Source organism: Vulpes lagopus, chromosome 16 (assembly GCF_018345385.1).
Source record: "Vulpes lagopus strain Blue_001 chromosome 16, ASM1834538v1, whole genome shotgun sequence".
NCBI lineage: Eukaryota > Metazoa > Chordata > Mammalia > Carnivora > Canidae > Vulpes > Vulpes lagopus.
In genome coordinates this window covers 55,853,860-55,865,930 of record NC_054839.1, presented here as the reverse complement: position 1 = coordinate 55,865,930, position 12,071 = coordinate 55,853,860, and the positions used below count along the sequence as shown (strand labels likewise).

The 12,071-nt window shown below is 40.4% G+C and overlaps 1 protein-coding gene and 1 pseudogene across 1 annotated transcript in view; both read right to left on the bottom strand.

The window, feature by feature from the left end:
- Positions 1 to 12,071, bottom strand: part of GTF2F2 (general transcription factor IIF subunit 2) — a 147,112-nt gene that overhangs the window by 117,145 nt on the left and 17,896 nt on the right. The window contains exons 3-4 of the mRNA XM_041731188.1: positions 3,251 to 3,269; positions 1,574 to 1,718 (exon numbers count right to left, since the gene is read on the bottom strand). Of these exons, the coding sequence (XP_041587122.1) occupies positions 1,574 to 1,718; positions 3,251 to 3,269 (164 nt within the window). The remainder of the gene's footprint in view (positions 1 to 1,573; positions 1,719 to 3,250; positions 3,270 to 12,071) is intronic.
- On the bottom strand, positions 7,744 to 9,254 carry LOC121477170 (annotated as a pseudogene).

The following is a 12,071-nucleotide window of genomic DNA, read 5'->3' as shown; positions in this document are numbered from 1 at the left end:
TTGAGGATAACAAACTTTCTAAATCACTATCTCTTGTATAAGTAATAAATCATGCACTGAAAAAATTAGCAACTAAGTGAAATGTAAAAAAAAACTGAAAATAGGGTACCTTTCTCTGCAAAAGTAGCTCAAACTTTGTTCTAAGCTCTACCTCCTGTTTACTGTCTTGGTGCCATATGCCTCTTCTACTCCACGAACAACCACAGAAGTAGAGAAAACCTCACAGGTTCAATAGGTCTTAATAAATCTTACCAATCACAAGACAAATTACAGATTCCTTGGATGCACCTACGCCATGCCCTGCATAACATGGCATACAATAAATATTTGTTGAATGGCTGAATATTCTCCTAGAGAAAATGCAGGTGTTTAACATTTTCTACCTCCTATAATACTATATTACAAATTTTGTAGCATCAGAACAATCCAATAAAACAAAACTTTTACCTTAAACCACAAGATAGAAAAGTAATAATTTATCATTTTGCTGAGTTTTTTTTTTTTTTTTTGGAAGATTTATTTATTTTAGAGAGAGAAAGCCCATATGTGCACAGGGGCAGGGGCCAAGAGAGAGAAGCTCCCCACCCACCACTACCACTACCAATCCAAGGCTCAATCTCAGGACTCTGAGATCATGACCTGAGCTGAAATCAAAAGTCTGATGCTCAACCGACTGAGCCACAGAAGCACCCCTATAATTTACCATTTTGTTTCATACTATGTCCAAGGGGGAAAAAATGACGAATTTTTTTAGATTAGTTTATGCAGCTACTGGTAATTCAAGACACCACAAAAGATTTATCTGAACATTATCTTTTTTTTAAACAGTAACATTCTACGTACTATAATTTCTTACACTTTTTCTTTATACAACCAGTAAACTTTTTAAATTAGATATGAGAAATTAGCTCCATTAAAATGAGCTGCCCTGCTACGTTAATAGTAATATTCTAATTCAGGTAAGGTTAAAAATCAAACAACAATGAAAATAAACATATATGTATGCTGCAAAAAATCACTCTGTATTTAATTCACAAACTTAAATACCTGCTCCTGATTTATTGAACTGGTAAAATATATGAGAGAAAATACACAAAATTTACAAACTATATTTAACAGAGTTTCTTGGAAGGCAAAACAAACAGTTGATCTCTCTGCACTAAAAAGGCCCTTAGTATTGAAACCTACAATAGCATATTCCCTAATATTAAGCAGTATTTTTCTTAAACACAACTTATAGTTGCTGAATATCAATTTACCAAAACAGGCAAGCATGACCCTATCTTGGCAAAACTCAGAATACTGTTTCTTCAACATCCTAGAAGACAGCTTGATGCACCATGCTCTTCCATCTGCTTTGTTCTATTTCTTCATGCCCCAAATGGAAACTAAACCCTTCGAGTAACAGCCAAAATTTCATCAATCACAGGAAATAAGTAGCATGATATGAATAATAGAGGCAGACAGAACAACAGGTAGAGTAGCCTTGGGAATGACCTCAAAGTGTACGTTGAGACAGAAAATCTATACAACACATACAGGAATCACATTACATAATTCTATTCCCACTTACCTGATGAGCTCTCAGTAAAGACTGTTAATGTCTGTCCTCCAACACTTTGTAAGACAAACGGATGTTCTCTAGGAGTGCTGACCGAAGCTGGTTTTCCACCAATATCGTGAATATTTGCAAGATCTTCATTCAAAGTAAACGACACCTAATAGACACATTAACAAGAGCTTATTACAAGAGACATGTATTCAAAGTATCTTTCACAGAAATCCTGATTATAAATCAAATACTTTTTTAAAAATGTGAATCTTCATTTCTAGTCATTTTATTAAACACTTCTCTAAAACTTTATCAAACAATTCTACTTAGTCATAAAAAGAGAATCTAGAAAAAAAAAAAGAGAGAGAGAGAGAGAGAGAGAATCTAGGAGAGCCTGCATGGCAGAGTCAGTTAAGCATTCAACTCTTGGTTTCGGCTCAGGTCATGATCTCAGGGTTGTAAGATCAAGCCCAACATCAGGTTCTTTGCTCAGAGTAGAGTCTGCTTAAGATTCTCTCTGCTTCTCCCCACCCCCAAATAAAAAAAATAAATCTTAAAAAAAAAAAGAATCTATTCCCATTTGTCAGAATAACAGGGCGAATCTACCATTATAAAGATGGGTGACAGCTTACAAATGTTTTCTCTGGTTTATGGTTAAAGAAATTGTTTCCAAAACAGGAATAATTTTTTCCCTCTAAGGTCTGTGAATTCAAGGGATGTCTTGTTACGTTTGTATCCTTATAAATATATATACTTAAACACATATCTAAATATAAATAAATATATAGCAAAGTGCCTGGCACATAGAAGGAAAACAGAATTTGCTGAATGAGTGAATATTTTAAGAATATAAAGAAAGCAATTGCACTTAAAGGGGGGGGAGCAAGCTATTTATTAAGAAAGCTTAAACACTCCAATAAGCAGAGGATATATTTCTTTTTTAGGTTTCAATGACTACTGTAGGAGTACATGGTGCTGTTTCATTTTCGAATATTTTAACAAATACAACTAAATATTTACAAAGATAATGCAATATTGAGACTTAGAATAAAAACACATAGTAGATATTCTTTCAAAATGATTTTTTACTATATACCAGATCTCCCCAAGGGAAGATCACACTTTACATCAAAAGATTTATGAACATAAAATAATAATCTCCCAACTGCACAGGAAAGATTAAGAAGCATTTGTTAAACATTTCTCTACTATGTGATTAAGTACTACAATTATGTCCTGGACTTAATGAATCAAAACCTAAAGTCCTGAAAAATCCAGTCCAAATGCCTTTGCCACACTGAAATAATGGTGAAGTATTACTGTAGCAATAGTAAGCCTCACAGTCTTACTGTCCGTCCCCCCTCCACCCCCCAGAGAGGGGACAGTTTAGGTCAAAGCAGAAAAATGCTAAGAATGAACAACTAGAAAGGAGTCCATTCATTCACACAAAAGTAGCATTTATGCTATTTTGTGTCCCACACTATCAGCCACCAGTTTGATGTGGAGTTTTCCAGAATGCAAACACCAACTTCCCTTTACTATTACTAACACGTAGCAAAATGATCTCATGTTTTTTTTTTTTTTATTATTATTTATTTATGATAGTCACAGAGAGAGAGAATGAGGCAGAGACACAGGCAGAGGGAGAAGCAGGCTCCATGATCTCATGTTTTTAAATAATCATAGAAATCATCTTACCTCAGTCCTTCCTTGATTCCTACAAAAGAAAAGAAAAATTTTATTTAGATTTCATGTTTTCTTCAAATGTACACTAAGAACTAAAAGAAATAACACTACATCACATTTACATAAAATATAACATTTACATAGATCAACTAATATTTACCCTTGGCTCTCTGCAACTAACCTACTTGTAATCATATAGTAAAAACAAAAGTTACATTAATCCCATATGTATATTATGAGGAGTTTGTATCACCCACCACTATTACAATGGTCCTAATACTTTAACCAAGTAATAACCTCATTACAATTCTTATCTTTATGTCTACAGCCTAAATAATAGTCTAAAGCTTAAAAACATATTATGTATCTACTATAAGCAAAGTACTGAGTGTAAGATCTCCATTGTCAGCCAGAAGATATAAAAACTACATCCATAACTGTAAGAGATACATATTAATTAATGTTTAATTAAGAGAGCCCCAATGTGCCAGGATCAGATAGGAAGACACTACTTCTTCCATTTTAAGAGACGAAGAATGGGGACAGCTGGGTGGCTTAGCAGTTGTGCAACTGCCTTGGGCTTAGGGCGTGATCCCAGTCCAAGAATCAAGTCCCACATTGGGCTCCCTGCGAGGAGCCTCCTTCTCCTTCTGTCTGTATCTCTGCCTCTTTGTGTGTCTCATGAATAAATGAGTGAAAGCTTTAAAAAAAAAAAAAAAAGAGTCGAAAAATGTCTTAACAAGAGAGAAAGCCTGATCTAAGCCTTTTTTTTTTTAAGAGTTTATTTATTGGGACGCCTGGGTGGCTCAGCAGATGAGCCTCTGCCTTTGGCTCAGGTTGTGATCCTGGGGTTCTGAGATCAAGTCCCACATCAGGCTCCCCACAAGGACTCTGCTTCTCCCTCTGCCTGTGTCTCTGCCTCTTTCTCTGTGTCTCTCATGAATAAATAAATATTTAAAAATACATTTTTTTATTTATTAGAGAGAGAGAGAGAGAGAGAGGGGAGAAAGCATAAGTCAGGGAGGGGCAGAGAGAGGCGGAGAAGCAGACCCCCTATTGAACAGGGAGCCTGACTCCAGCAGGGCTGGATACCAAGACCCCGAGATCATGACCTGAGCTGAAGGCAGACGCTTAACCAACTGAACCACACAGGCACTCCCTGAGCTAAGTTTTGAAAGGTACTGGGATTTCAATAAGCTGAGATAGGAATATATTATTAGAAATTATCAACTGAGCAAAGCCACTAAGAGTCTGATAATGAAAATGTAGTCAACATTTGGCTGGAAGAATACAAACTAAGGAATAGGGGGAGATAAATTTGGAAGGAGAACTGAGGCTAGATCATGGAATATTTTAAATATCATAGTACAGAGAATGGACTTTATTTCTCAAGTAATGGAGGGCCCCAAGTATCATTTGAACAAAAGAATAAAGTCCAAATATGCTCCTAAAAATATGCACCAGAACATATTTATAAAATGAAAATGAAGACCAGTTAGAAAACTACTGTTTCTCCATAACACCAGCCTGAGTTCCAACCTGCCTTCATTCAGGGGCTCAACCACTCATTCTGACATTAAGCGTCTACTCTACAACCATTAGACATGGTGCCAAGTGCATGGTACAGTATGAACACAGGTTTGTTTGTTTTTTTTTTTGAACACAGGTCTTTATCCTCAAAAATGTCCCCCAGTTTAATGAAAAAAAAGCTAATCCATAAACAACATAAACAGGATAACTATGACAGAGGTACAGCATACTGTCACGAAAACACAGATGAGAAAGCTAGCAAGAGATGAACTGAATTGAGGGATGGGGAAAACAACATGGAGGCATTACAGGTTAAGAGAATCCAATTACACACAGACAGAAATGATCTAGCACATTCTTTAGAGCATCAGTGAATGGTAGGAAGGAGTCAAGTGGTAAAGAGCCCCTAAGGCCACTAAGGAGCCCAGAATCTTTTTTTTTTTTTTTTTTTTAAATGAGAGTCACAGAGAGAGAGAGAGAGAGAGGGAGGCAGAGACACAGGCAGAGGGAGAAGCAGGCTCCATGCACCGGGAGCCCGATGTGGGATTCGATCCCGGGTCTCCAGGATCGCGCCCTGGGCCAAAGGCAGGCGCTAAACCACTGCGCCACCCAGGGATCCCTGGAGCCCAGAATCTTAAACAGGTTTGTTTACTGCAGGATTTCTCAGTCTTTCACATGTTAAAGTGCAATGTTGACCCTCCTTTTGTTGGGGAAGTATCTAGAACAGAAGTGAAAAAAAAAATCCTAAAATTTCATATAAAAATCTACATTTCCAGCCTCTCTCAAAAGACTGGAAGATTTGGCAGCAATGCCCTTCCCCACTCCCCAATTCAGCATGACAACAATCCCTTTGACATGCACAGATAGGCAGTGAATTCACTGCAATCCCTTCCCTATCACTCCTGGATCTGGATTCTTAGAAGGATTTAATTTAGCTACCTTTCAGACATAGATGCTGCAGTCAAAACAAAGGCAAAGATGCAGAGAAGGCACTTGCAGAATGTTTACTGAGTTGGAATCAGGCTTAATGCAAAAACCCACATAAAACGTAATGAAGGCTTGAACCAGGTAATGACAGCTTGGAAGGAGGAGGAGTGTGTGGCAGTTGTATCTGAGCTGTCAGAACTGATAGAGGAGGAAATGACTGGAAGTAGGCAGCAAGGGGAAAGGACTGATTAAAGATCATGCTGACATTTCCAGTCTAGGGGACTAGAAAATCACCCAGATCCAATTAGGGAACACAGGAGGGGATGACAACTTTATTTTCATATATTTATTTATAACATCATCTTGGCTGGAATGATAAGAGACTGATGAACACTAGATGAGTTCATTTTCCAGAATAAAAACTAGTCTTTAAAGACTTGTGACTTATTTTAAAAGGATTACATATCCTTTTGCCTTAGTATAAAAATGTATAAAGCATACATGACCTTTTGTTGTTCCATATTACCAATAAAATATATCCTCTTCATGATGACCTGTGGTTAAAATTACAAACATCAACTACTGTAAAACACAGTAATATCTTCAGAAATAAATGAAGCAAACATGTATCCCATCCTTTCACTGAATGCTTCATAACATTGTGAATTAGTTTCTCCTTCATTACTCTGTCCATTTCTCAATACCCCGCAGCTATTTCTTTAGACTCCAGCCTCATTCCTCTTGTCTTTCTAAAAAAACTAGTCATTTGTCAGGGCGCCTGGCTGGCCCAGTCAGTGAACGTCTGCCTTCAGCTCAGCTCATGATCCCCAGAGTTCTGGGATCAAGCCCCACAATAGGCTCTCTGCTCAGCAAGGGGCCTGCTTCTCCCTCTCCCTCTGCTCCCCTCCTCCATGTTCTCTCTGTCTCTGTCTCTCTCAAATAAACAAAAACCTTTTTAAAAAAATCATTTGTCTTTCCTTTTTGTTATTTTTGAATAGTTCTTAGATTTGACACCAATGGGAGGAGACTTATCACTAATCACTGATGGCCAATAAAACACCTTTTTCCTAAGTAAGAAAATCAACTAAATAATACCAAGTCTCTAACTGTGCTCCAGGATTTTTAAAATTTATTTAAATTCAATTTAATTAACATATACTGTATTATTCGTTTCAGAGGTAGAATTCAAATTCATTAGTTGCATATAATACCTAGGGCTCACTATCTTCACGTGCCCTCATTATTTTCTTAAGTTTCTTTTTTTTAATAGATTTTATTTACTTATTCATGAGAGACCCAGAATGAGAGAGGCTGAGACATAGACAGAGAGAGAAGCAGGCTCCATGCAGGGACCTGATGTGGGACTCGATCCCAGGACTCCAGGATCACGCCCTGGGCCGAAGGCAGGTGCTTAACCACTGAACCCCTTAGGCGTCCCTATTTTTTTTTTAACTTTTATTTATTTAAGTAATCTCTATACCCAACGTGGGGCTCGAACTCACGAACCTGAGGATCAAGAGTCACATATTCTTCCAACTGAGCCAGCCTAGAAATCCCTGGGTTTTTGAGTTTTGTCTTGTTTTTAATTCCTAATCATACACTGCCACCCTGCCCCCCGTATTTTTTTTTAAGATTTTTTATTTATTTATTCATGAGAGACACAGAAAGAGAGGCAGAGAGAGAAGCAGGCTTCCTGCAGGAAGACTGATGCAGGACTCTCAATTCCAGGATCCTGGGATCACAACATGAGCCAAAAGCAGTTGCTTAACCATTGAGCCACCCAGGTGCCCCCATATATCCCATTCTTGAACCATTCACCTCAAAAACCATTAGATGAAGCCAAGCAAAGTACGTATCTGCAGACTGAGTTGAGAAGGGTAAGCCTAGCCCAAATGAGATGGAAAGCAAGTGCCTAGGGCAGAAGGGGCAGCCTAGTGTCAGAGCCCAGGAGATTAAGGAGGATAAGGAGAGCATCCCCACAAAGGAATGGCTCAACAAGTAGTGTGTCAGAACCTAGCAGGGTCAGGACTTCCACATGGGAAGAAAACCTAAGACATGTTGTCTGAGTCCTGGAGGGGGAAGTAGGCATGCCTATGAGGATAGGAGGGGATGACAGTGCTGAGGAGAGCATCCCTGTGGAGGCCTACAAAGGTAGCAGCTTAATGGGAGATGTTATAGCCCAAGCCAGGTGAGGAGGGCATTCATACACTGGTGGGGAAAAAGGGGGGTTCTAAACAAATAAGAACAAAGGTCTAAACAAATAAGTGAATATATATTAAATATAACAGGAACCAGGTTCATTTTCAGAAAAGAGGTACAAACATGAAAAGGGAGAAAACTGGAAACATTCAGTGATATTGAACTAGAATTAGATATTGGTGTTGGTCTAGAATTAGATATTGGCCTTTTTTTTTTAAATTTTTATTTTTTTATGATAGTCATACAGAGAGAGAGAGAAACAGGCAGAGACACAGGCAGAGGGAGAAGCAGGCTCCATGCACCGGGAGCCTGATGTGGGACTCGATCCCGGGTCCCCAGGATCGCGCCCTGGGCCAAAGGCAGGCGCCAAACCGCTGCGCCACCCAGGGATCCCTCGTATAGATTTCTTTACTGGAGCCTTTTCTTCAGTTTCCTCATCATCAAAATCATCATCATCATCATTTTCATCAACATCTTCATCAGCAGCAAGTTTTACTTTTCTCTAACACTTCCAGGGGCAGAACGCTTTCCAGGTATACTAAGAAGTTTCACATCCTCTTCTTCATCTTCTGACTCTGCATCTTCCTCCACAGCTACTAAGTGCTGTCCACTAATATGCACAGGCCCGGAGCCACATTTCAACCGAAAAGACCACAGATGGTGTTATTTCAAAGCCCCCAAAGGACACTGTCAGCTGACATTTTCAAAGTTGCCAGTGTGACTTTAATTGGACTGCCTTCATAAGTCATTGCCTCTGCTTCAACAATGTGCAATTCATCCTTTGCACCCAAACTGACCATTCTTAAAAGATAACGTGCTCTTTTTCATCACTATCCACCTTAAAGTGGTAATCTTTGTCAGCCTTTAGTTCACAACCAGAAAGATAGTTCTGGGGCCGCAGGGGGGCTCATGTCCATGTCCATCGAATCTTTCATGGGGTGGTGGCACACACTTAGGTGGGAGAGAAGGCAGACGGAGATACACAACTACTGTTCCATGGGACAGCCACGCAGGACGGAATCACACCAGGGTTGAAACTGTTCTAAAATAAAAGTATCAGGACTCCTGAGTAGCTCACTTGGTTAAGTGTCTGCCTTTGACTCAGGTCATGATCTTGGGCTCCTGGAATGGAGACCCACTCGGGCTCCCTGGTCAGTGGGGAGGCTGCTTCTCCCTCTCCCTCTGCTACCCCCTGCTTGTGTGCCCTCTCTCCCTCAAATAAATAAATACATTAAAATATTTTAAAATAAAAAAAGTGTTCAATAATTCCAAATGTGTCGTTATTTCACTAATCCCTTACTAAGGATTTGAGAATATTGCTAATTTTTCTCTATAACAATGCTGAAATGAATATCCTCAATATTTGCATCACTAACTTACTACTTCCACGAGATAAGTTCTATGAAGATGCTGGGTCAAGAGCATGAATATGTTATTAATATTTTGAGCCTTCTCATCATCCCAGTCCCACTCTACTGGATGTGTTTTCTGTGTCTTTCTAAAAGGACAGCACCAAGAACTGAACAAACTGCATTGCAAGCGAACTGGCAGAGAAAACAGTGGGATTATTATTCCACTTTTTTCTGAGTAGTAATATATGTGTGAGTACATGTGAGTGCGTCATAGATGTATATGTATGTACACATATATATGTTGCCAGGCTGGTCTTCAGAAAGTTTGCACTGATTTAAATTCAATAGCAGTTCTCTGCTCCTCCCCCTTCAGCAGAAGCCACATCTTCTGGTGCAGTGTCACCCGCGTCCCTGAAACACGATGGTGAGGTCAGAGTGGACGAATTTGGCCGTATCGGGCGCCTCATCACCACAGCTATTTTTAACTCTGCCAAAGTGGATACTGTCACCATCAATGACCCCTTCATTGACCTCAACTACATGGAGTACATGTTCCAGTAGGATTCCACCCACAGCAAAATCCATGGCACAGTCAGGGCTGAGAACAGGAATCTTGTCATCAGTGGGAAGTCCATCTCCATCTTCCAGGAGGAGCAAGACCCCACCAACATAAAATGGGGTGATGCTTGCGAGGAGTATGTTGTAGAGTCCACTGGGGTCTTCACCACCATAGAGAAGGCTGGAGTTCACTTGAAGGATGAGGCCAAGAAGGTCATCATTTCTGCTCCTTCTGCTGATGCCCCCATGTTTGAGATGGATGCGAACCATAAGAAGTATGACAACTCCCTCAAGATGGTCAGCAAGGCCCCCTGTACCACCAACTACTTGGCTCCTCTGGCCAAGGCCAACCATGACAACTTCAGCATCATGGAGGGACTCATGACCACTGTCCATGCCATCACCGCCACCCAGAAGACCGTGGATGACCCCTCTGGGAAGCTGTGGCGTGACGGCCAAGGGGCTGCCCAGAACATCATCCTTGCATTCACTGGTGCTGCCAAGGCTGCAGGCAAAGTCATCCCTGAGCTGAACAGGAAGCCCATTGGCATGGCCTTCTATGTCCCCACCCCTGTGTCAGTCATGGATCTGACCTGCCACCTGGAGAAAGCTGCCAAATACGATGACATCAAGAAGTTGGTGAAGCAGGTATTAGAGGGCCTCCTCAAGGGCATCCTGGGGTACACTGAGAACAGGTTGTCTCCTACAACTTTAACAGTGACACCCATTCTTTCACCTTTGATGCCAGGGCTGGCATTACCCTCAATGATCACTGTGTCAAGCTCATTTCCTGGTATGATAGTGAATTTAGCTACAGCAACCAGGTGGTGGACCACATGGCCTCCAAGGAGTAATAACCTCCTGGACCACCACCCCTAGCAGGACCAAGAGGAAGAGAGAGGTCCTCAGCCACTGGGGAGTCCCTGCCTCAACTTATCCCCCAACACACTGAGGATCTCCTGACTTCCAGTTTCCATCCCAGACCCCCTGAGGAAGGGGAGGGGTTTAGGGAACCCTACCCTGTCATGTATCATCATTAATGTATACTGTAGGGGATCCCTGGGTAACTCAGTGGTTTAGTGCCTGCCTTTGGCCCAGGGCGTGATCCTGGCAACCCGGGATCGAGTCCCACATTGGGCTCCCTGCATGGAGCCTGCTTCTCCTTCTACCTGTGTCTCTGCTTTTCTCTCTCTCTTTTTCTATGTCTCTCATGAATAAATAAATAAAATATTTCAAAAAAAAAAAAGTATACTGTACCCAGCATAAATAAATAAATAAATAAATAAATAAATAAACCAAACCCAAAAGTGTAAGACTGCTCTTAAATTTAGTCAACTTTATAACATAAAAATTTTATCTCATTTTTTGTTTGCATATTTTTTATGACCTTGAATGTTAGGTATGTTTAGAAATAAAGCTAGAAAAAATTTTTTACAGATAAAAAAAAAAAAAAAACTCCCGGGACTTCCGGGATCACTCCCTGAGCTGAAGGCAGACACTCAACCGCTGAGCCACCCAGGTGTCCCATAAAGCTAGAAACTGAAATCTCTCAGGAGAGCCTTTCAAGTTGACTACATGATTGTCAGTAAAATACAGCATATATAAAGCATTTAAAAAACTGAAGTTGTCTAACGCAGGGTGGTGATATAGAAAGAAGGCTATTTTGTTTTTGGTTTTGTTTTTTAAGATTTTATTTATTTAGGGGGGGCATGAGCAGGGGGAGGGGCAGAGGAAGAGGGAGAACAGACTCCCCACTGAGCAGGGAGTCCCATGTGGGGACTTAAATCCAGGACTCTGATATCATGACTTAAGCCGAAGACATGCTTAACTAACTGAGCAACGCCGGTGCCCCAGAAGATTAGTATTAAAACTTAAACAACCTAGGTGAGGTTGGTGTAAAAACAACCAAAAACTTAAACAACCTAAAGCAAAACTATAAGCTAACTAAAATGCGGTACACATCAGATGTCCAAAGGGATAAAAATAACCTAAGTACGATGGTTTAGAAACATCACATAAACCGCCTAAGAAAAATGGCCCAAATGTTACCAGTTGTTAAAACAGGCTAGACTCTCCTTTTTTCAGGTGCAAACAGAACCAAATTTAGGGAGAGCTGCACTCCCAGCTGCATGTTTTCTCCTCCCCTTCTGCCTCTCCCAATTCCTCCGAACTCCACAGCCTGTCTCTGCAGGATGAACAATCACACCACATAGATCCTCTAGCTTCTGGCTCACTGCACAGAAGTTGCTGCAGCCTATCTTTGGGAG